Source organism: Sturnira hondurensis, unplaced genomic scaffold (genome assembly GCF_014824575.4).
Source record: "Sturnira hondurensis isolate 20B ecotype Veracruz unplaced genomic scaffold, ASM1482457v3 Scaffold0014384, whole genome shotgun sequence".
Taxonomy (NCBI): domain Eukaryota; kingdom Metazoa; phylum Chordata; class Mammalia; order Chiroptera; family Phyllostomidae; genus Sturnira; species Sturnira hondurensis.
Genome location: NW_028087015.1, coordinates 38948648 through 38972940, shown reverse-complemented (window position 1 = coordinate 38972940; position 24293 = coordinate 38948648). Strand labels below are relative to the sequence as shown.

The 24293-nt window shown below is 46.8% G+C and overlaps 1 protein-coding gene across 2 annotated transcripts in view; it reads right to left on the bottom strand.

Moving 5' to 3' along the window:
• Positions 1 to 24293, bottom strand: part of WDR70 (WD repeat domain 70) — a 221689-nt gene that overhangs the window by 5670 nt on the left and 191726 nt on the right. For both annotated transcript variants that reach the window (XM_037063201.1, XM_037063200.1), the window contains exons 14-17: positions 15265 to 15365; positions 13566 to 13645; positions 11500 to 11616; positions 9376 to 9538 (exon numbers count right to left, since the gene is read on the bottom strand). In XM_037063201.1, the coding sequence (XP_036919096.1) occupies positions 9376 to 9538; positions 11500 to 11616; positions 13566 to 13645; positions 15265 to 15365 (461 nt within the window). The remainder of the gene's footprint in view (positions 1 to 9375; positions 9539 to 11499; positions 11617 to 13565; positions 13646 to 15264; positions 15366 to 24293) is intronic.

The following is a 24293-nucleotide window of genomic DNA, read 5'->3' as shown; positions in this document are numbered from 1 at the left end:
TAGTGGTCAGAGGAGGAAGTCCGACTCTGAAGCCTGACGACTGTGTTCAGATTCCAACTCTGCCACCCGCAACCTATGTACCTCTGGTCAAGTTAAAAGCCTCAATTTCCTCATCAGTGATGGGGACAATAATATCACTTACCTCACAGGACTGCTGGGAGGATTAAATGAACAACATAACACTTTTAAACAAGCTTGGCAAGGTGTAAGTATATGAAAATGGCATTATTATTATATACCTTGCTTTGGCTATTAGATGCTCCTTACTCCACATAATCAATTTTCCTTGAAAATGCTGTGTTTAGAACATATTCAATAAAGTTATTTGTATATTAAATATTACATAGCCACTTGCTATTTTTTAAATCCTGAGGGAAATACTTTTATTATGTAATCTGTCTTCAGTCTGAATCTCTATAATCAAAATAATCTATGATAAACTTTTGAACATTCTTAGGGTCAAATCACTTGTGGTCTATTTCAGATAATTACTTCTGTATTATTACCAAACTTCAGTGTGTAAAATGATCACCTGGGGAGACTTCTTAAAATGCGAATTCCCAATGCCAAGGCCGCAGACACACTGAGTCCGTCTGGGGCGGGACCTAGAAATCGGCACTTTCAACCTCTGCACTTCCACCCTCACCTCCGACACGGACAGCCCACAAAGCCACTGGGGCAGAGAGCTGGCTTTCACGTAGGAACGTGGTGGTTGGCGATGATCAGCCACCTAAACACAACTCAGGAAGAAAGGTACATTTTCCCCGTGGGTTTACGTCTTGCTGACACAAATACCTTTACTCACTCACAGAGGGACTCCGTTCAGTACTGCCTACTACCTCGACGTGGCTTTAAACGCATCCGTTAACACACACGGATCCCCGACTCCCGTACCAGGCGGAACAGGCCCACTGAAAGTTACACGGGCTGAACCAGCAGCGGCGGCAGCTCGTCTGGCCAGAGCAGTGACCGCGGCTGAGAGAGCTGTCAGGCCGTCAGGCCCTGGCTGGGGTCCAGGCTCCCACACACATCTGTCCCTGTCTGGTGTGTAAGCTAAGAGCATTCAGGGTCTCTGTCCTTCCCCCTCCCCAGCCAGCTCCTCTCCCCTCCCTCCAGCAACATCTTTTCACGAGAAACTGTAATCGAATCCACCCGTGTGCGACTGAACAACAGTCCTCCATGATCCCGCTGTGTCTTAAAGCTGTCACGCCTATTACATGGCCAGTGCCAGAAATGAAGCCGACACACCCAATCAATACATGGGAAGTGCTCAAAGACTCTTTGTCATTGTCACTGGAGAATAAAGGTGAGCGCGTGTCATGCGCAAGCAGGGAGGTTTGTGTAAGGTCTAACTGTGCTTTTCTGTGATAAAGTACGATGCAGTAAATCTTCATTTCATCACTGACAGAAGTCAATTGCGGTGAAGAAAAACAACCAGACACACATTCTCAATTACAGTGACCTTTTTGAAAGGATCCTTTTAAATATTAGCTTCCCTTCAAACACTTTGCACTTGGCAGTAAACCGTACACCCTAGCAGGTGAGCGCAGGAGAAACTGCCCTGCAGTTCTGGCTAACAAATCACATGCCACAGACAGACCGTGCCATGAACTTATGCAATAAATGTAAGGTGACAAAGTTGGGTGGGAGGAAAGGGAAGGGAGAGAAAGGCAGCGGCAGAGAGGTGTGTGTGAGGAACCAGCACAGTCCTCTGGAAAGCTCAGCAGATCACGGATCAGAAGAAACGGGGTCTAGTTCTACTTGCGATTCATGCTAAACCGCAGTCTCTAAGCTTCAGAGTCCTCACTTGTGAGGTGAGGACAGGCCAATACCAGCCCAACCGACTCTGCAGAGCAACTATTAACTAGCATATTATTTAACTGTAAATACAACTAAGTCACCGGCAGTGCAGGACGATACTGTTAGGTAATGGTCAACGATGAACAAAAACAATGTCCTCTTCAACTAATTCTGTTGAAGGAAAGCTGACAATCTAGATGAATGATTTTCTAAGAAAACATTAATTACCAAGCAGAGTCAGAGAGACAGAAAGTCCAAACAGACTACTCACCATGAGGGGACAGAAAAGAAAGAGAAATGACGAGATTACTACTCACCCTCCCCTCCACAGAAGCACCAGGTGTGGACAGTGTCATAGGGGAGTTCTACCAAGCCCTACGAAGCAGATTTAGTGGTATGCAAAACAGTTCAAGCGCCATAACCTTGGGAGGGTCATACACAGATGCGAGGATGATTTGACATAATATAATTCATCATATTCATTGATTGGAGTAGAAAAATCATATGATCATTTCCAAAGGAGACGACGAAGGAATTCAGTGAAATTCAGCCCTGACTTTGGGTGAACATGCCTCTCTCTGGTCTCCCCATGGTGCTTTCTCGGCGTGGGACGCCCTCCCCCGGGATAGCTGCATGGCTCCCACCCCCACTGCCTCCCGTCAAAGATGACTCTTCGGCAGAGGTTCTACCTGACCACCCTATCTAAAAAGGGCACCCTTTCTCTCCCTGGCGACTCTATATCCCCTGTCCCTATTTTAGTTTTCTTCTTCATACTGGCTGCCATCTAACATTTACAGAGTTATTCACTATCTCTCTGTCTACAGGAATATAAGCTCTTCAAACACTGCTGTAATCCTGTAACCTGGAATAGTATCTGACATCGAATAGGTGCTCAATAGATCTTTACAGAGTGAATGAGTAAATAAATACATAAATACATAGACAGATAAATAAATAAAATCATGGGCTCTTCCTTAATTTTCTATTTTCAAAAGTTATCACACTTTATGGGGAAATACCACTAAATTGAGTAATACAAAATTGCTATTTAACTTTTTTCCACCTACAAAAAGGGCAATTACGTGTTTTAACCTAACAGAGTCACTCCTGTTAAAGTCCAGGTGAGGCGAGGGTGGGTGCTACCACTCATGTCATCTAACAGTGTCTTGGCCATCCCCGTCAATGCGGTCAGACAAGGGAAAGAAACGGCAGGTCGAAAGGAGGAGGTAAGTTTCTCATTACTTGGATATGATATAATTTTCAGCCTAGAAACCCCAAGAAGATGAAGTAAGGAATTATTTAATACAACAAGAAAACATAGTAAATAGGCTGGATATGAAACACTTATATATTAAATAAATAGATACATATCGAGAGATATGTAGATACAGATAGATAGATCTCCACCAGGCATTCCCATACACAAAGGAGTTATACATTCAGCAGAAGGAAAGCTGCCACACCACACTGAGTGTTCAGCAGTTTTCGACCAAAAAGATGACATGATGATGTGGAAGAGGTGAAGCAAAAAATGGTGGAAGCACCAAAAGGCATCAGAATCGACGAGTGCAAAACTGTTTTGAGCAGTGGGAAAACATCTCAACAGGTGTACTGCATCAAACCGAGAGCACTTTGAAGGTGACTGAAGTTTCCACATGCAAGAATAAATACACAATTTTGTATAAATAAATCTGGTATTTTGTCCCCCACCCTGTATAATGAAGAGTATAGTCATGGAAACCTGCCAGAATTTATAGAAAAATTCTGATGAAAAGAATAATGACAAGAGGCAGCTCTACAATAATGAAAACTACTTGGACCTGATACTTAAACAGACCAACAGAACAGAGGGCCCAGAAATTAGCTCAAATTACTATGAAAGTCCAATGTGTCTAATAAAGAAATCATTTCAATTCAATGAGTAAAATTAAGCCAGCTCAATGAAAAATTGTTGCAACACCTGGCAAACCAACTAGGAAAATGAAAGTGAGCCCTATCGTGGAACGCTGGGAAGACCCCTTCCCTGCAATGTCTGCCTTCAGTCCCTGAAATCTGTGACCGTTACCTGACTTGGAACATGGTCTTTGCAGGTGTGACTAAGGATCTTAAACTGAGGAAATGATCCTGGATCATCTCGGGCAGACCCCAGTGACATCACAGGTATGCCGCAAAGAGAGGAGGAGGCTCACGCAAGGAGAAGGCCATGCCACGACTGAGCAGGGCCTGGAGTGATGTGGCTACCAGCCAGGGCGCGGGAAACCTCCAGGACTGCAAGGGGCACTGCGCCAACTTTCCCGCAGAGCTTCCGTGTGGGGTGCGGCACGGGCCGACACCTTAACGCCGGACTCCTGGCTTCCAGACAGTGAGATCATCAAGTTTTGCCCTTTAAGCCACCAAGTCTGCGGTAGTTTATTGCACTGGCGATAGCACACGAAGATACCTACATCACTGAAATAAGTCCAGGTGAAGCGAAGACTTAGCTCTTAAAAGGGCATTAAACAGAAAGATGGGGGATTTACATAATCTTGTGAAGTGAAATAAACCAGAGAAAGACAAATACTGTATGATATCTCCTATATGTGGAACCCTCCCCCAAATAAATAACCAAGCTCCGAGACAGAACAGATTGGTGGTTAGAGAGTAGGGTGGGTGGGAAGAGGGAGAAGGGGCTAAAGAGGGTTAAAAGGTAAAAAATAAAATAAAAACAATAATTTTAGATAGTGGAGGTCTTCCTACCTAAAATACAACCCGAGAGAAAAAATTTCTAAAACTGGCTACATTAAAATACATTTTTTTCACATGGGAAAATGCCATACACAAAGTAAAATAAAAATGACTAAGAAGTATTTTCAGTATATGATGTGCAAGGTCCTTACTATAAAGAACTCTTACAAATCAATAAAAACAAAACCAATCAACCAACAGACGAATGGACAAAAGACATGACTTGAAGTTCACAAGAAAAAGAGGATCTTAGTACATGAAAAAATGCTTTAAATTGCAGAAATGTAAGTTAACTACAATAGAATACAAGTTTTCATCTATGAGGTTGGCAAAGGTAAAAAAGAATACCCTCTTCGTAAGGGTGAGGGAAGGAGGCAGTGGTGCACTGGGTAAGTGGGCTAAAAAGTCTCTTTGGAGAAAAATTGGACACTATCTACATGAATTTAAAACACAAACACCCTTTGACTTGGCAACTTTATTTCTAAAGTTTTGCATGCATGGGCAAGTACATATGTCCAAGGACATTAAGTGCAGTACTGTCTATGAAAGCAAAAGACTGAAAACAATGCAAATGTCTTTCAATGGAGGATGGTCTTAGAAAAGTATGTCCAACAATGGAAAATACCAAGAAAGTAAAAAGGATGAGCCCGATATGTATGGTTGGATCTGGTCCAATGTCCTAAGTAAAAAAAACAAACAACACAAACCAGCTTGTAAAACATGCCATATACTGTGTTTTTAAACAATGGATGTTGTCTCAGCATGTACCTGCTTATTTTTCTACACGGATTTCCCCCCCAGAGGAAACACAAGAATCTGCCAGTGGGGGCAGGGCGGTACATCTAAGGGGCAGAACGAAGAAACTGGGAGTTAAAGTAAAAGGGGAGCTTTCGAATTTCCATTGTCCACCCTTTCGCACTGATGGATTTTTTCCCACTGTGTATTACTTGAAATGAATTAAATAAAAATTACATAATCTATTGAAGCCTGATCCTTTGTCAAAATAGTTAAGTTGTTAGAAATTAGAACAATAACCTGGAAATTCTAAGCCCAGCTTCCTGGCCTGGGCTCTGCCAATGACTCACTCTCCAGCAGGTCCTAAAAGTTCTGTCTCAGTGTCTCATGTTCTGTAGTAGTAAGTTAGATCTCTGACACTGTCTTCGTCTGAATTACATATTACTAATATCAATCAATAGCCAGCAGGCAGTATTATTTCAGTATCTGTGGAGACACCTCAGTGATTCACTTGGTATGTAATCACATACACATCTATTAGGAGCAGTTTGCTATCAAAATGATGCTCACTATGTTTAGTGAATTTTAAATCACGGCTCTGCTTACACTTCTTTCCTCAGCTAATTTTTTGGTATGTTTCTAAAATAGATTTTTTTTTAATATGAAAAATTTCTAATAACAGAAAATAACTACTCCATTAAAAACAGAAATGCCAACAGAGGCCTAATCTATAAGCTTAAATGACTGCCCGTGAGGCAGTAATATAGCTTCTGTGCACATGAATTCCACACACATGAAGGCTGGATGCACACTCCTCAGCTGGCCGGCCTGCATGTGGCCCTCTCAGCTGCCGGAAGACTGTCTGGGGCTCGTTCAGAGATGCTGCATCCGCACTGTCTGGGGCATGCCGACTGTGAACGGGCGCTGCTACCTTACCCTTCTCCACTCCCCCGTCAGTTTTTCTGGGAACGCTTGCGAAGAAATCACCTTTGTAAGAATCTTTTATCTCGGGGTCTGTGTCTAAGGAACCCAAGCTGAGATGATGTGTTTTTCTTTTATGCAAAGTGGCTCATCAGAATTAGTAGACAGCAGAATGATATCAGTGTAACATGCAAGTTGAGTTGGTTCATAAGGGATGTATTCCCAGAATATTAATGTTCTAAAAAGTAATCAGGATCCAGCTTTCTTATAATTGATAAGAAAGCCTTAGCAATATATAAATACATTTAAAAAACTGAATATTCTTCCAATTATATAAAAATATAAATGCACAAATTTACTCACTGAGGCATTGTTAGTAACTGCACAACACTGGGGATAACTTGGATGCGTATACATAGGAGAGTGGCTGGATAAACTACGGCACATCCATGCAATGGAGCACTATGCAGCTACAACAAAGCGTTAGAGTGAACTCTATGAACCGATACAGGGAGATTTACAGGTCATACTGCTAAGTAAATAGAACACAAAGCCTAAAAGAGTATTTATACCCTGCTACCCCTCATGCAAGAAAAAAGGGAATATAAAAAAATTCATATCTGCTCATTTGTGCAAAAGAAATATAAGAAAGTTAAGCCAGCCCTGGCTGGTGTAGCTCAGTGGATTGAGCACGGGCCTGTGAACCAGAGGATCGCAGTTCGATTCCCAGTCAGGGCACATGCCTGGGTTGCAGGCCAGTTCCCAGCAGGGGACCCATGAGAGGCAACCATACATTGATAGTTGTCTCCCTCTCTCTTTTCCTTCTCCTCTAAAGATAAATAAATTAAATTAAAAAAAAGAAAGTTTAGCCAAAAACTAAAGAAAGTGTTTACCTACAGGGGTGAATGGGAAAAGAACTGAAATGGGGGGTGGGGTGTTGGAGCAGGGGAGCAGGATGAACGAGGAGTGAGTGTGTCTCTCAGAGCTCTGACTGCTAGCATCACAGTAATACTATGTGTCCTATAATCACCCCAAATAACAGAACACGGGGAAGCCCGACAAGGGGATGAGAACACTGACAAGTGAGCCTAACTGCACTTCAACTGAATAACATAAGCACATGGACAGAGGGGAGAAGAAAAGATCAAAACTAAGTGATTTTGGAAAACAGCATCTTCACTGGCTAGAAATGACAGAACACATAGCACACGAAGGCTGTGATCGAGTTAGGAAAGTGCTTCTCACTCAGGGCTAGCAATTCTGAAACTGCAATATACTGTTCTGAGCAAATAATATATTATAGGTCATGATATCTGGGTTTCTCACTATCAGAAGAAGAAGTTACCGATGAGGAAAGGGGGACAGGGTAAACGAACCCTGGGCTACAGAACTGAAGTCAGGCATCAGTGCACACTCATGGTTTTAAAACACAAAGCAAATACAGATAGCCATGCACAGAAACAGAGATGTGTGTGCATGCACAGGTTAGCGTGCATACGTGTACTCCCAAGTTTTGCCAGCTGAGAGGACCTGGAAGCAAGGACACTGCGGAGGTAATCGGCCCAACTAGCACCAACCACTGGTTCCTAAACATCATTCTGCAACCAGAGGAACCAGAGGTCGGCGGAGAAGTGGTTGGTTCTACGACTGGGGTGAGGAGAACAAAGATGAGTCTGGAACATCTTGCGGTGCCAGAAAGTACGGAAGTGCTCAAAAAAATAGAGGGGCTTGATGTGGGAAGACAGGAGCCGTTCTGAAGGAGATTCTATTGGCCGAAGCCAGGCCGATCTGAGCGCCCAACTTAATAATGATAGAACTGGATTTTAACCCAAAGGACCTTAAAGTCCACACTGATACAAAAAAAAAAAAAAAAAACTTGAAAAAGTGAAGGAATGTGGCAAGGACAATTCTTCCTGTCAGTAGAATTCTGATCAATAGGTGCTGGAGGGAGGAGGGAAGTGGAAAGCCACCGTTAGGCGAGCACCACGGAACTAACTGCTGCAGGCAAACACGCCCAGGGAGGGTCAAAGCAGAGAGTGAAGTTTAAGGCGAGACAGGACTTGCATCGTCTTAAAGCAACACCCCCAGAAATGTACTAACTCAGAATGTAATGACAGTAGCTTCGCCGTGGAGAACTGTGGCAGGCACACTACCTAATCCAAAGTTAGCACCACCCGTCACCAGACACAGTGACACGGAGCCCTTGGTGTGACTCGGTGAGAAGGATACTTCACCCTGTGTTATTTCTGCCACACTGAGAGAAAGTGCACAAAATAACATGGCAGGGTTCACTGGAAGTGCCAAGGTCAGGAAGGACGAGACAGACTGAGGAACCGTGGTGGCTGGAGGAGACCAAGAGGTAACAAGTAAATGCAACTTCAGATCCTTGACAGGATCCTAGAATCGAAAAAGGATGTTAGTGGAAAAACTGAGGAAAATCAAGTATAGTCTGTAGCTTATATTAACAGTACTGCACCAATGTTAATTTTGTACTGTAGCTAATTAACTGGACTATGGTTATGGAAGGTGTTCACACCAGGGGAAACTGGGTGAAGAGTGTGCATGAATTCTCTGTACTGTTTCTGCACCTTTTCTGTAAGTCTAGAATTACTTTTCAATAAAAAACTAAAGAGCCCAGAATTCTACAATGATGCCTTTCTCTGGTACAAATGCCACTGGTTCCGGGGCTCGCAGAACCGCTGCGCGTTCACCCACGTGGCTCCCCTTCCGGGCCTCCCAGGAGCAGGCCCTGCTCTGGCCCTGCGCGCGGGTGCGCGCACGGACGGCTCCAGGGTAACCGGACGGCTCCAGGGTAACCGTAGGGCTCCCCGGTAACAGTCAGTTTGGAAACACTCCTACAAGCCCCGCCCCTTCGTCCGCTTTTAGCCCTCCTCTAATGAGGTAACGCGGACAGGCACAGACTTTTTTTTTTATCATGGGTAGAATGGGCTTCGCTTGATTAATGGGTTTACCCTAGGCTGTACCTCTGGTGGAACCGGCCTTGCTTGAAAATTCACCATTTTAGACGGCCAGATTCCGAACACATGCGTAGGTTTCGGGAGTATGGGTACCTGGCCTATTTTTCATGCTCAGGAATAAACAGAAATGGAGAAGTTACAACCTCCAAGAACATTGTTACGTCCCTCCCAGTTCACTAAACCTGAAACTTTTCTATGTGAAAGGCGATGTCCTTACTTGGAGTAAGCTGGGGAAACCCAATACGGGTTGTCCTCCGCGGCTTTGGCATGGCGCAGAATGGCCTCCCGGGGGTTGCTGTCATCGGTCTTATCCAAAGCGATGTTCTTCACAATGTAGGACGACAGGGTGCCCCCATGGGTCCCCACGCGGCCGCCGCGACCTGTTTCGGAGGGAAGAACCCAAGTCGGAAATTAACGGGTGTGACGATGGAACACGGCCCGCGTACACTCCGTGCATCCCTTGGGGCTGCTTTCCGAGGCAGCCCGTTAACGGGAAGACAGAGTGGGTCAGAGCCGCAGGTCTGCCTGGTTTCTGTTATTCCCTACAAGACCTGGAGCGCGCCAGGGCTTCTTCAGACTTGTCTTGGTGCACACAAATTTCAAGAGTACTTGAGTATTGTCCTTTCGGCTTTCATTTATGGTAATCACCACCAAAGCAGGAAATCACTAAACCCCAACTTCCCAGTAACATTTTTAAATTAAAAGAGACATTTTTGTCATATCTTTGCTGTTTAATTTACATAATGACACCAACGTAGGAAGAATTACGAGGTGTTTGCTATGTATACGCCTTTAAAAAATTCCTCGGTTCTGACCTGATCATTTGAAATTCAACTAATCAAAATAACCAATATTTGTCAGATGCTGGTTTAATTTTACGCAAACACATCTTAGGGCTCACCATCTTCTGAGCACCTTGTTGGAGAGAAAACAAATGGCTTTGCAAGAGCAGGGCTTTATCCCCCACCATACCCGGCGTTCAAAGATGTATGGCTTTTCAGGAAGGTTTTTTTAAAAGGCATATAAAAAGCCAAATAACACTAAAAGATTAATTTTCTAAGTTATGCTATGAAGAGACTAACTAAATAAGGCCAGAAATAATTAGTTGCCAAAGAATTTGTATGGCCAGTCATTGTAACAGGAGAGAGATCTCCAGGCTGCGGTGGCTGAGGGATCTTGGGAAAAGGTGAATCCAAGCTGGGAAGCTCAGAGGATGAGGAGGTTATTTTCAATGAGCAGAACGGTTTAAGCACAAAAATAGAGAAAGGAAAATTCAATGGGCGTTGGGGGCCCGAGCGAACCAGTGCTCACACCAGGAGGCCAGAGGAGGAGAGAAGGCAGGTGGAGAGCTCCAAGGTGTCAGAGTCAGACTGCAGAGAACTCCGAATCTCTGAAAATACACTCGGACAGAGCCTCATGAGGATGCGGGGGCAGCGGCCACGGGAATGCTGGAGGAGTTGGGAACAGCAGCTGTGTGTGAGGTGCGTGCAGGCGAGGCGGGGACAGCGTGACTTGCAATAAGCTGCCCAGTTGGAAGGGTTTTTCAATAATCCAGGCCAGAGTATTATTTCAGGGAATTTGACTAGGATGGTGGCAGAGAAAATTGTCTGAAAAATGGGTCGATGTGTGGCATGGTTAGGAAGCTGAAGAGGCAGGCCACACAGATGAGCTGCAGGTCCCTAACTCGGGTTCGGGTGCATGAGCAAGGCCGAAGCTATAGGTCTGGGAGCCCAGGACAGGAGGAAACTGCACAGGTGTTAAGAGGAAGTGATATTCTGGGACAGGTACTCGCTGTAGTATTGCCAGTGCTGATGGCTATCTTCTGGTGCCGACTTGGTTCAAAATTCTAATGACTTCTATTCCTCTTCTGGGAAAATGGGCAGCTCCACTTCAGGACACAGAACTAAATGGTGGCCATTTTAGGCCTTGTGTGGAATCCAACCCCGCCTGGATTCTGCTCGAAGCGCCCGTGTGGCACGCTGAGCCGGCACTGAGAGCAGCGATTTGAACGGTGGTTCCCAGGGACCCCAGGGTTCCCCTGAGGTCACCTACAGGTGACCTATAGGGCCCAGGTTGGACAGGCCGAGCAGACGGGCCTGCAGGCTTCCTCTCCACCACAGCGCGGCGGCTCCATTTCACCAGCTGCATGCAGTGCATTCTGCCTCATGTATTTCAGCCAGAACTTTTGATGCTTAAAAGGAAATGTCTGAAAACACCTATTTAGTAAAATCTCTCCAAAGACAAAGAAGCATCCAGGCCCCAAAGACTGTCCCAACTCTATGTGAATTACCCCGCCCTGCCCCCACCCCCCTTTGCATGTCACCAGCCAGGTCGCAGTCACCTGGGCCTGCCACAGGGGGCTCGGGCTTGTGAGACTTCACGGGGTCCAGTCTGTCCTTCTCCAGCTGCTTCCTGGTGCTGCGCTGGCGGGGCTCGCGGAACATGGGTAGGGCGTGAGCTGCGGGAAGGCACGGTTGAAAAATTCCACTGCATAAAAACCCACCCAAAACACAGCCAAGGCGTGACTGACTAAAAGGTGCATGCAGTCTGATCGCAACAGTCTGGTCGTAACAGACCGTCTTACTGCAACCAAGTAGCCAGTTCGGCTTGGGACCAGACTCATTGTTCGCCCTCCTGGCAACCTGTGCCACACAGGAAACACCGTCCTCACGGTCATGGAAACGCTGGTGAGGCCCCCGTTTCCCAAACCCAAACCCCAGGTGGCAGTGAAACCTGATTTCCATGGTTTTGAGAAGAAACACTTGTGGGACCCCCTCTTCTCTCTCCTTACAGACCGAAACGTGCCCATCGGCCCCAGGCTCCCTCGGATGCCTGGCAAGCACTGGAACCACTTCACACGTCTCTGAAATGTGACCACCCCTCAGGGCCCAGCCACCGGAAGGCAGGAGCACTTGTCCCAGTGAAACTGGGATAAAGGTTGCCCTGAAGGCATGGGGATGAAGGCACAGGCTGGTCCCTTGATGGGGACTTGTTCCTGCTTCTACGTGGGGCACAAAACAAAACAGTAAAACCAGAGCAGTATTTGTCCGGTCATGGCTGTTTGCTCAGTGTGACAACTACATTGCAGGATGTAAACGAGTGTGTATGAGTTTACAAGGAAAACTGACATTCTGGGGGAGAGGGAGCAGATCACAGGGGGCTGGGGAGGGATTAAATATCTCCTTTTTGACCCAAAAAAGCACCTGAACAATTTCTTTGGATGCTTGCGTGCAGATTAAAACCTCCTTTAAAAGGGAAGGCCTTTTTTCCAGAGCACCGAGAGGCAGGTGGAGGGGTCACAGGGATCTAAAAGGAGCTTACACTAGGTATGGCAGAAATACCTGCACCCCTCCAACACGCTTCCAGCACCCCCGCCCTGCACCCCACCGGCTGGCCTGGGCCAGGACTGCACCTCGCACCGGGGAAACGGGCCCGCCTTGAGTCAGGGGAGCTCGAACAGAGCCACCCGTCCCTGTGTCGGGCAACACGACACAACGGTATTTTTAGGAGGGGGAAAAATAACTTTTCACTTCAAACGACTGGAGGAATGTAAGTAGGCCGCATGTAATTACATGAGCCAGACGGGCTATGACACCGACTTTAACACTTCTCCTCTTGCAGAAAGTGTCATGGGATCCCCTGACCGACCCTACGTTCCAAGGGAGTCGGTCTCACAGGAGACCCAGCCCCAGGGAGAAAACCCAGCAGCACAGCGCCCCCTGGGCTTTGGGCCGAGACACTGAGAGAGTCCACAGGGGCATCTGCTGAGGACTAGAGCATCCCAGACTTCCTTCCTAGCCACTACCTGAGACTGAGCCTCAGGGGGACAGGAACCTGCCAGATGGACAAAGTTCTGTGTCGAACCCGGAGAAGCCGCTGTCTCCTGGTAAGACTTCTGATCATTCCCCACGTAGTACATTTTATATCAAAGAGTCTCGAAGTCAGTCTAGGCCCTGGTCACAGGATTCCAGAGGGAAATGGAGGGACACTCCCCATAGTGTCCTCCCTCTCCTGCTAATAAGTTCAGTTGTCCAGCCTCACACTGCCAGCCAGTAACCGGACGGGACACATCCAGCTGCCCTGATTCCAAGACCCACACTCTTTCTTGTTTATTCTTAGAACAGATTGTTATTCTTTAAAAGGCTGCGATGGAGTAATGCATTAGGCTCACACAGGCTTTTCCGTTTTGGGTTGAAAGTGACATGAAACCACTCTGCCTCTGTGATGAGTCACAGAAGCTACGGGGGTGAGCTGTTGCACGCCTCTCCACCCCGTCCACACAAATTGGGTATTTTGTAACATAGGCCCGACCCTGGGGGCCTTTCCTGTCTCTGAAGCCCTGCGACCAATACCACACCAGTGCAGGAGAGGGCTGTACGACGAAGAGGCCGTGTGGGCAGTACTTACGGGTGATGATGTAGTCCTGGGTTAGAGTCTCAGCTTGCTTCGCCTTCCGCTGGGTTTTAACCACACACAATTTCGCTCCCCTGAGGAGGGAACAGTATATTCTTTTCTTTACTTGGGCTTAGAAAAGGAAGTCTGTACTGAAAGCACCAGACCATGTTCTGTGCACACTGTCTCCCCAGTCCTCAGTGTTCTGGGGATGGCGACAGGGACAGCAAGGCCCCCATGGGAAAGCTCGCCTGCCGGTCAGCGGCTGCCGCTGAGAGAAGGGGTTCCTCTAGAAGTAACTGGGCAGCAGAAAGCTGGTTTAAAACTTTATAGAAATAACCTAAAATTAAAATCCTAAGGAGATATTAATAACATTAATCAACCTTTTCACCCCGAAGATCAGACAGAGGGTTCAAATTTTCGTTGATGTCCCAGAGGAAAGTGATCTGTCTGGGTGGTCCAGACCCAAGCGGCACTTGTCCACATCTCAAACACATGAACACACGCGTCTGGGACTGTGCTGGCACGGCAGTGTGGCCGAGGGGCTGCAGCCCAGAATGCGTGGGATTAACCACACAGCGCGCCTGCAACACGTCACTTCTCCCAGCCATACGGGCTGTCCCGTTCAGGAGAAGCAAATACAAATCCGCAGGCTTCTTAGAGATTCCAAAGGCAGCGCTTCCCAAATGGGGCTACAAAATGGAGTTCACGGTCTCCTTGTATCCTCGAGTGGGACGGGCTCCCTCTCATCCTAGTTACATTAGCATTTCAATTTCAGTAACAAACAAAATCCCATTTGTTCTTCAACATCACAATATATAGCTTTATTCCATAGGGCAAGGGCTCCAATCCCAGTCCCAAAAGTTCTGAAGGGAAACAGGACTGTCTGCTTCCATTCAGAGCCAAAGTGTGGTTAACAAACATTCACTAACAAAGGACGGGTTTCCTTTCCCGGTAAGGCTGTGGGCCCTCAAAGCATGTTTACCGGGGGGTTTCAGAGAAATGAGCGTGTGAATTTTAGTACTAGCTAACCAAGGCTTACTCTAAAGAAAGAACGATTCAACCACTGTAGCCCAGTAGAGAGGAGTCGAACCATCCGGTCCCACGTCCCTCCATGCCCATCTTTGCGCCCGAGGACAAGGGGCAGAACTGAGGGACCGACTGCACTTTGAGTGCAGTTCTCTGAAACACACTGATGTGCTTATGCCTGGCATTTGGGGTGGGCATGGGGTTGGCAGTGGAAAGTGTCTGTGCTGTCCTTTCTGCTGGCAGAGACCTGCCACCCTGGCAAACATCCACACCAGTGTCCGATGAAAGGGCAGACAAAAAGGGACCAAAACGGACTAGCCGGTCCCATTTCCTGTAAGTGGTCTGTGCCCTGCTTTGCTAATCCCTGACACGCATTGCTGCTAATGCCACTGTCCGGGATGGTATGCAAAGTGGGCAGGGTGCCCCCCTGCCCTCCGCATTTCAGCTAAAGAACTGCAAATCCCCAGGAAACTTTCACTTTGAATTCTGTGTGGATCCAGGGTGACATCCAAATCCTCTTTCAAGCACAATGCTAAAAGTCTGGGGCTTCACTCTGTGCCAGCTGCGTTTTCTAAAGGGTGGATGGATCCCCATCAAAGGAGGCAGCAAGTAAACGCGGGGTGGCATGAGAAGCCCTGCCCCCAGCCCCTGTCCTCCCTCCCGAAGAGGCAACACCCCTAAATACCTCTGACTCTTGTTGGGGTCGTAATAGACTTTGGCCAGTCCGTTTCCAGTTCCCACCATGATCTGGTTCAGCTTGGGATGCCACAGGCAGCGGACCACACTCTGAAAAGGAAAGGCACGGTAACCAACAGAGGCTGAATACAGATTCAGAAAAGCCTGCTGGTACTGGGATGGCTAGTTTAGTAAACTGAATGCCGAATGAACGGTCACTCTAAGTTTTAGGACATTTTCTTCTAACCCATAAGATCCTATTCCTGAAGTTCAACTCCATACTGTCACTTCTTTGTGTGACACCATAAAAATAACGACGACGTTCCCCTCCCAACATCCTTCTTCTCTGCTCCTGGCCACTGTGAACCCCGCCCCACCACCTCAAGGGGCTAACATCCTGCAGTGCCCACCACACCAGGCTCAGTCCTGCTACCTCTGACACAGAGCGGGACCCCGGTGGCTCACGCCACACACACAACACGCTGTTCTGCAGAGCAGACTGGGGCCAGGTGGTTCCTGTTTTCAGCTCCCAAAGATCCAAACCTCATAAAGCTTTCTCAGGAACAACACATATTTGCAGGCACCAAAGGATCCTGCCCCACCTCTGAGATAAACCAGCAGGACAACAGCAGAAGCAAAGCAGAGAGGCGGAATGCAGAGACCGTACAGGGACCTCAGTGAAAAGCTGTTTAAGAGACGGCTCGCAGAAGTTCTGATCCTTTCGATTCATTCCTCGTGAGGAAAGTGAGTGGTGCTCCGGGGTCGAAAAGAACCCGTGGAACTGCCACCTGGTTTTAATTTTTGTCCCTGGAGCGAGGGCAGGGTGGGGACGGAGGGCAGGGATGGAACTAAGGGGGAAAGATGACACTCGAGTGGACGGGGAAAAAACACACCAGGCTAGGTCCACTGCTCTCGCTGAGGTGGGTAAGGACTGAGTGGGAGCGTCACGTCTGCACTCACTAACCACCTAGGACGCACCAAGCAACACACGCGGACGGAGGGAAGAGAGGACGGTGAGGTGCTGCCATTTTCTACTCTCCCAGTAAAATGAGAATCACGGAGTTCCTGTCCCCCAGATCTGCCTCGGGCTGAACTTCTTTGGTCTCTTTTCCCTAATCATGTCACTCTTTCGTTAAGACAGAGTCCCTGGGAACCTCTGAGGTCCCTTTTGATAGAAATTCTGGCTCCCACTCGACTGGCTAAAAATACACGTACAGTGTAAATGGCTGCCAGGCCTCTCCTCAGACTCCCGAGGAGCTAAGAAGGAAATGTAAAGGGGCCTGCAGGACTGCTAACTCACATCTGGCAGAACCACTGAAGGGGCTGAGACGTTCTGTTGAGAAAATATCACCCCAGAATGTCTGTGTTCTCCTTGTTGGTATGAGGGAGATGAAGCTAGATGGGTAGATTTTCACAATTTAAGTTTTCTTTCTACAATTTTTCTTCAATCTATGGTACCTGCACTTAAAGATAAATGAATATATATTTTAATATATTCACACAAACAATAGTAAGTGACTATTAACAGGAAAACTTGAAAAACCATAAATCATAAAACCACATACAGTCTGACTTTTGGGGGAGGGCTGTCATTATTTTGCACATAGTCTGTACATTTCTCCCCATAAAACTGCCTGGCAGGTAAGAGGGAATTAAACGCATCGACAGTTCAGGGCCTGCAAAGCACAGCCTGAGCCATGGGTGTGCCGCCACCGAGACTGATTGGAGAACCACCCCTAGACCCCTGGAGCCCCGCCCCCGGGGGGGGGGGGGACATGGCCGGGAACGTGGGAATGTTAGGGAGTCACGTCCCTAACCCATGTTTGAAGTTCATCCAAGCCAATGCTCATCTCCTTCAAGTCTCTGTTGAAGTGTTACTGCTACCCAGCTGGACCCTAAACTCCCTTTATTCTGCTTTTTCGTTTTCCATAGCATATACCACCTTTTAACATAATATGTAATTTATTGTTAATTGAGCTTATCATCCTGTCTTCCCCACCAGAACGTATGTCCCACATGGGCAGGGACCTTGGTCTGCTTCGTGTGGCTGTGTGTCCCGAGTCCCTACTAGACTGGCGTCTGGTGCTCAGTAAGTTTTCCCGGACGAGATGGAAATAGAAGCCACAGTTCACCCGTGCCTAAATGACTGCTCCACCAACTGGAGTTGGAAATCGTTTTCAAGTTAAAGTATGACTACCTGTGAGGAATAATTTTATTTCCCCAGACCATTTATTATACTCAAGTGTCCTACAAATGCACTAGGGACGGGTCTCTCCTCTTGGGGTCCTAAGAGGAGTGTGCCCAAGTCAGAGAGCAAGCGGAGAGAGTGAGGGGGGCTTTCACGAGCCTTCAGAAACCCCAGCCACTCACAACCGGCCCTGGGGCAACCTTAAGGACATGGTACTAACGTTATTTCTCTTGCTTGGTCCTCTAGAGGTCTGGCTGAGCAGTCTACGATTACTGGTTCTCAAATATGTTCTCAAGTGAGCAGGGTGCAGAATTGGAAAGGATCCACAATGTAGGCCTGGTAGATTCCAAGACACCCAGCCAAACAGGCGGTTTCCAGGGGCAGCAGGTTACTACTGTTCTCTCTCCCTCCACGCTGAGGGTGTAAATGTTCCAGAGAGGCACCTGCCCGGGCGAGCAGACCAATGTCCGATTGCTTTCCAGGGAGCGCAAGCTTGGGCAGTGTGTGTCTATTCCTGTTCAGACCTTTGCCCTCAGAGCTCTTGCACACACGCCTGGCTGGTCCACGAAAGCTCTTACGGAGAAGCACACTTACACTCCTCTCCGCACAGAAGCAAGGAGAGAGCAAACAAGACCCCTGGCACTCAACAGTCGCCCCGGAGCTGCGTCCATCCACTGCAGCGGCGAGTCACCGCTGCAGCCACTGTGGGCTCTGTGAGCCGTCTGGCTCGGGCGAATGGTACTTAAGGCTCAATTACCCTAAAGGCTGGTTATTAATCAAATACTTCGGGGATTCCAGGGCATGGAAAGAAGAAACAGAATTCAAAGTCAAAGGCGGGTGGGCTTTTTTTGTTTATTAATATTTATTGTGTGTGTTTAGCTAACCTTCATGAACTTTGCAGCTAATGCGGCTCCGCACTCCGCCCTGTCAAGGAAATGCATCTTATAGCAGAGAGCTGGCCACCTGCCAAACCAAACAATCCCTGAGACGGCGGCGAGGCTGGGGAGCAAGCCGAGCGGCCACGCCGCTAACTTGTCAAACATACATCCCAGGCTTTACTTTACAACAATGGGACACGTGCCTGCGAGAAGCCCAGGGAACCATGAGAAGACAGATGAGGCTACAACTACTTGAAAGACTGCGTTCACTCAGTCAGCCAACCACCCAACTTCCTCCACCCTCTGCTCCTGAAGAGGTGCTTCTGCAGCTGGGGGTCTGAGGCATTCCAACGCACAGACTTACTGAACCATGCAGCAAATGAAGAAAACGCAGCCGAATTAAAGGACCGGAGAAGAACGTCGTGAGGAGGTCTACAGGATCAAAGCGAAAGCCTCCATGTTGCATCAAGAGTTTCAAAGGGCAGCGGACCACTACGGAGCAAAGAACTAGATCCTGAAACTAGTCTGTATTATCTTAACCCACCAATTTGCTCGGTCAAATTGATAAAACATTTTGTTCTCACACTTATCTATTTCATCTTACTAAAACGCGTGGACGGCTACTGTCCTCCTTTGGCTGCCTAAGCTAAACTCCACTTGAGCAGCGAACTAGGTTTAGTCTTTTAAACCGAAGCCCACCTTCATTTTAGCATCCTCAGCTGACCAGGCAGAGTAACGCCGATCCACCCCAAAGCTCTCAGCCCTTGCAGCAGCCTCGAAGGGACGCTAACCGGAGCTGGAGATCATGAGCAAGATGACAAGGAGGAGTTACAAGACACAGGGATCTTTCTTCTCTGCAGAGACCAGAGGAAAGAGAGGGGGGTGGGCTGGGGCAGAAGAGAGTGCCGTGCACAGAAGGCAGTGTCAAAACTCCAAAACAGGAATTCTGGAACTACCCCTGAGCAAAAGTGAAAAGGCCGGGAAAAACCCTGAGTACTTTATTTCTGTCCTTCAGGGGTTTACTTTAAGTGAAATCACGGAAGCAAATAAGGAAAGGAAAATTAAACCAATGAGAGGAATAAATTCGTATTTTAGGATGCAGTGGGAAGGGAACTATTAGGTATCTGGACCGTTGCTATTTAAAGTAACTGAATCCTGACAACAATACCACAAAATTAGTAAACTTATTTCCACTTCACAAGAAAAAAACAGGTTTTCAGGAGGCCGGGCAGCCTTCCTGAGGTCACAGCCCTGCACGCAGAGCAGCCTCCTCCCACTGCAACGCTGGTTCCCTCATCCGACCTCACTACACCGAGTCCTGTTCAAGAAGACGGGGAGGGTGAGACGTCGGAGAGTTTGCATCCGTTCCAAACTGACCTAACCCAGAAGTAGAAATCTTAGCAAGTTTATATTAAAAAGCAGATGGTATTACTAAAATCATAAAGGAAAAAAGCCCACCACTACCCAGTTCACAAATGTTACTGTAAAAGAAATCGATGCCTGCGTAACATCTCAGGCGTCTGTAATGCACACCCAAACCCCACCTTATTCCACTTCACAGGCTAAGAGAAGCCCAACACCCTTCGTAATTTTATATGTGAGCCCCGATTATGATGAAACACCATTTCCTGATCCTTCCCAGCTGCTGACCCATACTGTAAACCAAACTGCATCTGTTTTTTTCCTGTTTTGTTTTTGTCATTAAGTCCAAGAATGGATATGCTAACTCACTGATTCCTGGGGAGAACAAGCGTTTGCCAGCATTTTCAAATAAGGAGCCTTGCACCTGTCCGTGAAGGAGACTGTCCACAGTCCTGCAGACTTGTCCGGGGGCAGCCTCCCGGGCATAGACTCCCTGGCACATGGGCACGGTCGTGTGCGAGTGTGTTGACCCCCAAGGCTAAGAACACAGATCAAGATGAGAGTCCAAGACAAATAAAAAGAAGCCAGAGAAAATGGAAAAGTACTGGAGAAAGAACTTCAGATTTTCAAAGTTTTATTTCACAGAGAAAGAAAACCGCTTCCCACATGCAAATCCTGGGCCGGGTAGGCAGAGGGGTGAGTGAGAACTCTCCAAACTTCTCCAGGCCTTGTCCTCTCTTCCCAAGGCCTTGCTTTCCATGAATGTGGGTGATTCTGCAGCGCACACAGGCCGGGGTCTCGGCCTCACTCCCTGCAGTTCAGGAAGCAAACCTGTGAGCTGGCTTCAGTCTCCAATAAATACGATTTCTCAACACCCACGTGCCCCCCACGAAGACGTCCCTCACACGGCACAGACTGAAGACAGCCATGTTCTCCGCTCTTCCAAGTGCGCTCACACCTATCCCGTCCTCCTCCTCCACTCTCCTCCAGCTCCAGAGAAGTGTCACTGCAGGGCCAGGCCTACAGCAACTGTCCCTCTTTGCTGTAAATCTCACTCTCCTCCCTTCCCTGCCCCAGCTAATCCTCTCTCCATAAACCAGACAGAATCCCAGTGGTGAACAGGAGAAAATGCCACAGCGCTTTTACCAGTCAGTGTAGGGGCTGCTACAGGACAGCCCCCGCCACAAACATTTGGGGCAGATTCACAGATCACACTCTTTAAAAACTGTCATCTAATGGTGAAATTGATGCTCACCAAGCCCATGGAAAATGCACATATTAACATCCATTCACCTACAGCATTTGCTCTAAAATTAAGGTAAGCGCTAAAGCGGCAAAAGTCTGGAATCTGGTCCTTGTCCTTGGCACTAAATGAGTCCCATCTGCATCTGATAGCAAGCTTGCCTAACGAACTTCATCACAAAAAACATTCTCAGAGAAAATGGAAAGTCTCTTGGGTAAGAAAATTAAACACAATTTTCTTCATCTAATTCAAAACACTAAATTTTAGTTCGGTCCAATCCTGCTATTTGAGAAGAACTTATAAAGGCAAAGAAAGCACAGATTATGACTGAAGAAAATCTGGCAACCACTCTTACCAACGAGAGTCTGGGAGCTGGAGTCCACAGAGTGAGGGACAGATGCCCCCGGGGTCCCACACCACAGAGACCCACCCAGGAGCAGCACCTCCAGGAAGCTCGTCCCAACCAACACTCCAGCCGAGCTTCCCACTGCGGGCACCCAGGGGGTTGCGGGTGTGCCAAGCTGTGGGGCCCCTTGGCCTGAGAGGGGTCTGGTGGGCTGGAGCCTCAGGCAAGGCCGCCTTTCTCCATTGATCCACACCGAGCCAGGCCCTTTGGCCTTCTTCCTTCATCACCAGCGGAGAGGGGCACAAAGACTGCAACCATAAATCCTGTCTTTATGTTAATGAATGAAGCATAAGTGGAAAAAACTATTCAATCCCTAGCTACCAGATAGGAAATACAATGATCAGGGCTTGGGAATCATCAAGTATGTAAAACCAAAAATCTACAGGAAAAGCTAATTCTTCAAAGATGAGCTACACAGGACACATAAAGCACTATTCACCTTCACATAGGAGAGGGAAAGACGCTTTGCAAATCAACCCTCTTATTTAGCTCTTTGGAGGTCTCACAACCTCTCCTCATACAAGACACGGCACGACCTACCACTCCAAAAAGGGAGAAACACTGCCCTGGGAGATGTGTTCATTACAGACCTCACTCTTTCCCATATTATGTATAGTAGTGGGAGTTTGGCCAGAGTTCTGATAGGACAGCTGGAAAGCTTGTTCCCCAAGATCACTCATCACACTCAGGTCGGGAGAGGAAACACGGTCACAAAAAATTCCACAAGACATAAAGTCCCTCGCGTGGTCTTCTGTCAGTGGTGTGACATGGTGTTGGGTTAGACACCTGTTTCTACTGTATTGTATGTGTACATGTTATGTAAAGAACAGTGTGTCATTTTGAATAGCTCTAACCATCTACAGAATCAAGTTCTCCTTTTCCGATGTGTTATAGAGGAGTCAGGCATGCTTCCCCATCAGAGTCGTATCATTGAGCACCTGGTTCTTCATCCAGTGTTGCATAATTGCCATAATTCGTGGCAATTATGTCTATATAAGGGAACATAGATACATTGAAACACCAATTAAATAAAATCTAAACTCTTGTATAGCAAGCAGGGGGGGGTGTGGGGCAGTTTCTGTTTAACCAAAAGAGACAATGCTGATATTTCTACTGTTCCAAAAAGGACTAGAAATGAAAGCAAAACAGTAAACAGCATTTTTTTGAAACTACTGAAACCAAGAAGTAGCAGTTGCCCTTTGCTCCAGGTTAAATGACTTTAGCAAATGGGTAACAGTTAAACCGGACAGCCCCCTCCTGTCCTCATTCTGCTGCCTTCAGTGACGGGTGTAGCCTAAAACAGCATGTGACGGGCCCTTCATGGCAACAAGGCACCTCCAACAACGAGGTCACTGTCAAAGACAGTCTTAGAGGAGAAGACATCTCACTGCAGGTTTGGGATGAGGATTCCTGCAGTAAACGCTTCAAAGAAGAGGATGCAGATCATCAAAATGACTGCGCCCGAATCAGAAGTCTACAGAGACAAGAGGTAAGTATCAGAATTTGTCTTCTCTTCTAAGGAGGAGTAATGATTGGACTTCTGAAAAAGGATCGTGACAAATTCCAACCAATAATTTTTACTTCAAAGCAGAGAGTTTTCTGCAAGATAGGTCCCAGGCACAGGTCATGCTCATTAACATTATAACCACCCAAACACATTGTACTCATTAGAGTTTTAAATTAGCAGTATGTTAAGCATCCACAGTAAATGTGTGTTTCCTCCAAGTCCCTCCATGGAACTTGAAACACGGCTATTTTTAGTAAGACTGAAAAAGGATCATCTCAAGTTTTAAAAAAGCAGACAAAATAAAATTTGTACTTTCTTCATCAAATCTAAAATAAAACATTTACACTCTGAAGTTCCAAATTAACTTTTTAAAAATCTACTCACAAAAAAACAAAACCAAGAGAGGGTGGTAGGAAATAGGCCACTACATTAAGTCCAATAGGATATACTAGAATCAAATAAAATAAGAGGTAAAGCAAAATTAGCAAATGCATTTTCACCAAACACCTGCTGCGTGCCATGTATTATGCTGAGCATTAGAAGTATCCCTTGGCATCCAAACGGCACCAACAAGACTCTTACTCCAGTTTGGTCACTTAAGAATCTAGAAATAGCTAAGAAGACGGTGTCGAAGATAACAGAATGCTGAGAAAACACCCCACAAGGAAATGTTAGAAACAACAACAGCGAAGTGTGGTTCATGGAGACAAGAGAAGACTGTGAACAGTAACTTTGTAATCTTCACGCAAACAGAGGCTGCTGCCCGGCTGCTCTCTACCTCCATGGGGAGACGAGTGTAGAGGACATGAGCTCTGAGAATGTGAGGCTGAAAGCAAAGAAGGAAGAAGAGCTGATGGTAAGGGCCTTCGTAAACGGGAACGAACTCTTCAGATGAAATCTTCTGTTACAGTCAGTCTAATTTTCACATAGGCGAGTTAAGCTGCAGTTCTCAGGTAGGCAAGAAGGTGGACCCTGGAAGGCGATGACTAGAAATGATGCCAGATGGCAGCTAATTACCATATTTTGTCATGTATAATGTACACCCACGTTTCTGGCTCAAACTTTCAGGGAAAAAACCTTTCATTTTAATTTTTAATTCAATTTTTATTTATATACTTTTTTGTATTATAAAGGAATTCTAGCATTTATTTTTGAACATATTATGGTAGAAGAAATTTTATGTAACAAATAATTACAAAACATAAGAACAGATACAAGGTATTTCAGGTACTACCCATGTATAATGTGCATCCTTATTTTTCCCTCAAAAATTTGGGCAAAAAAGTGCTCATTATACACAGCAAAATATGGTGAGCAAGAGATAGGAGCTTTGCCTGTGGTGCATCCTGTCTTATTTCCTACAATATTAATGTCCCTGCAAATGGGCAGCAATCTTAGAAGATTCCTCCTAGGCACATCTGCTGAAATTTGTACTATTTCACTGTAAGTTTTCCA